Here is a 2,299-nt window from a genome sequence, read left to right as displayed (position 1 = left end):
CTCACACACGCAGACTCTCTCTCACACACAGACTCTCTCACACACAGACTCCCTCTCTCACACTCACATACTCTCACACACACACACACACAGACTCTCTCTCTCTCACACACATACACACACATACACAGACCCTCACACACACAGACTCTCACACACGCAGACTCTCTCACACACGCAGACTCTCTCACACATGCAGACTCTCTCACACACACACACAGACTCACACACACACAGACTCTTTCTCACATACAGACTCCCTCTCTCACACTCACACACTCTCACACACAGACTCTCACACACACGCAGACTCTCTCTCACACACAGACTCCCTCTCTCACACACAGACTCCCTCTCTCACACTCACACACTCTCACACACACACACAGACTCTCTCTTTCTCAGACTCACTCTCTCTCTCTCACACACACACAGACTCTCTCACACACACACACAGACTCACACACACACAGACTCTTTCTCACACACAGACTCCCTCTCTCACACTCACACACTCTCACACACACACACAGACTCTCTCTTTCTCAGACTCACTCTCTCTCTCACACACACACAGAGACTCTCTCTCTCACACACACACAGACTCCCTCTCTCACACACACACAGACACACACACTGAAACATGTGTGCATACATGTATACCACACATACAGAAAGGTAGTTGGGAACAACATGGTGTCAGATGTCTCGGCTAGTGTTATGGATGGTTTACAAGGTAAGTATAGGAAAATGAGTAATTGTGACTTTTGGGGAGCATATAGAGTGTTTTTAATTTTCTCTACTTTGGTGTATATATAGAAATTTTTGAGGCTAATAGTTTTAAATATTAAGATAACTTGTTAAATAAATTAATCTACTAGTCATATAGGGAAATCAATTTCCTCATTTAAAGTGGCAGAACATTTGATATGGTTAACTAAATATGGTTCAGTGATTGAATAGCTAACTCCTTCAGCACCTCTTGGGATCATCTAACTCTCCTCCAGGGGATCTGATGCCCTCTTTGTCCTTTGGAGACATCTACACTCATGTAGTACACATAAACTCACAGATATATAATAAAATATTTTTTGATGATTTTTTTTTTAAGACAAGTTTCTTTGTATAGCCCTGGCTGTCCTGGAACTTGTCGTGTAGACCAGAATCAAGCTTAGAGTTCTGTCTCCTTCTGCCTTCCTGAGTACTAAGATTAAAGGCATGTGTTACCATTCCAGACACCAAAAAAATAAAATCTTAATAAAATGAGTTGATAGAAAGTTATTCACTGAGCAAAGAGTTAAAAGCCACTTTAAGGTTCATATAGCAAACTGTGTTTACGCAGAAAACATTTGACTTAAAACTAAGTGCTGACTACTTTCTTGTAACTGGTTTTGTTGTAGAATAAATTTGCACAGTCTATAAATATAAAACTCAACTCAAAACCCAAGTTTATGGGACATATGGACCAGTTAGATGAAAACTAAAGGAGAGAATGAATTTGTGTTTACCAAACTTCCTACGGTTGTTTGGATTCAGCGTGATTCTTCTGAGCAGTCTTACCATGGCCTGGTTTGACTAAGTGCTTTCTTTGCTCTCACAGGGAATGTACGGCATCGAGAATGAAGTCTTCCTCAGTCTCCCGTGCATCCTCAATGCTCGGGGACTGACCAGCGTCATCAACCAGAAGCTGAAGGATGATGAGGTCGCTCAGCTCAGGAAGAGTGCGGACACCCTGTGGGACATCCAGAAAGACCTCAAAGACCTGTGACTACCAGGCTCTAAGCTCTAAAGCAACAGACCTCCAATGCGACTAACTGTGACCCTTTAGTGTTCAGCCTGTACGGTGGTCACGGTTTGCTTCTTCCCTGACATGTGATATGAGTTCACAGATCAAAGCCCAGGCTTGTTTGATGTTTGCACTAGGAGCTCCTGAACAAATAAAGTTAGTAATTGCAGCATACCCTGCATGCCTTTTTCTCTGGTTACTTGAGATGGCGTCTGCCTGGGTAGCCAGTGCTAGCCTTACACTAAGCTCTTCTGGCCGCAGCCTTCCTGGTGCTGGGATTACGTGCTCACCTTGTGTTTTCTTTAATGGTTTCTGAAAAGCTGTGATAAACGTTTCTTAAATGATTCTTCCTACACCTCCAATGTCCTTAAATTCTACCATCTATGTCCCTGTAACCACCTTCCAGGCAGCGCCAGAATATTCAGTCACAACGTGCCCTACGATTTCCATGTTTTGAGAATATAGTTACAGTTGTTTGAAGGTTTTTGATTATGGCCATGTGTAGGTAGGTGC

At 43.0% G+C, this 2,299-nt stretch overlaps 1 protein-coding gene across 1 annotated transcript in view; it reads left to right on the top strand.

The window, feature by feature from the left end:
* Ldhb (lactate dehydrogenase B) overlaps positions 1–1,960 on the top strand; it is a 23,518-nt gene extending 21,558 nt beyond the window's left edge. Inside the window, exon 8 of the mRNA XM_031383809.1 lies at positions 1,601–1,960. Within this exon, the coding sequence (XP_031239669.1) occupies positions 1,601–1,768 (168 nt within the window). The 3' untranslated portion in view covers positions 1,769–1,960. The remainder of the gene's footprint in view (positions 1–1,600) is intronic.
* Positions 1,961–2,299: the final 339 nt, after the last annotated feature.

Source organism: Mastomys coucha, unplaced genomic scaffold, assembly GCF_008632895.1.
Source record: "Mastomys coucha isolate ucsf_1 unplaced genomic scaffold, UCSF_Mcou_1 pScaffold20, whole genome shotgun sequence".
NCBI lineage: Eukaryota > Metazoa > Chordata > Mammalia > Rodentia > Muridae > Mastomys > Mastomys coucha.
The sequence above is the reverse complement of the archived record's forward strand: the minus strand, read 5'-3'. Positions and strand labels throughout refer to the sequence as shown.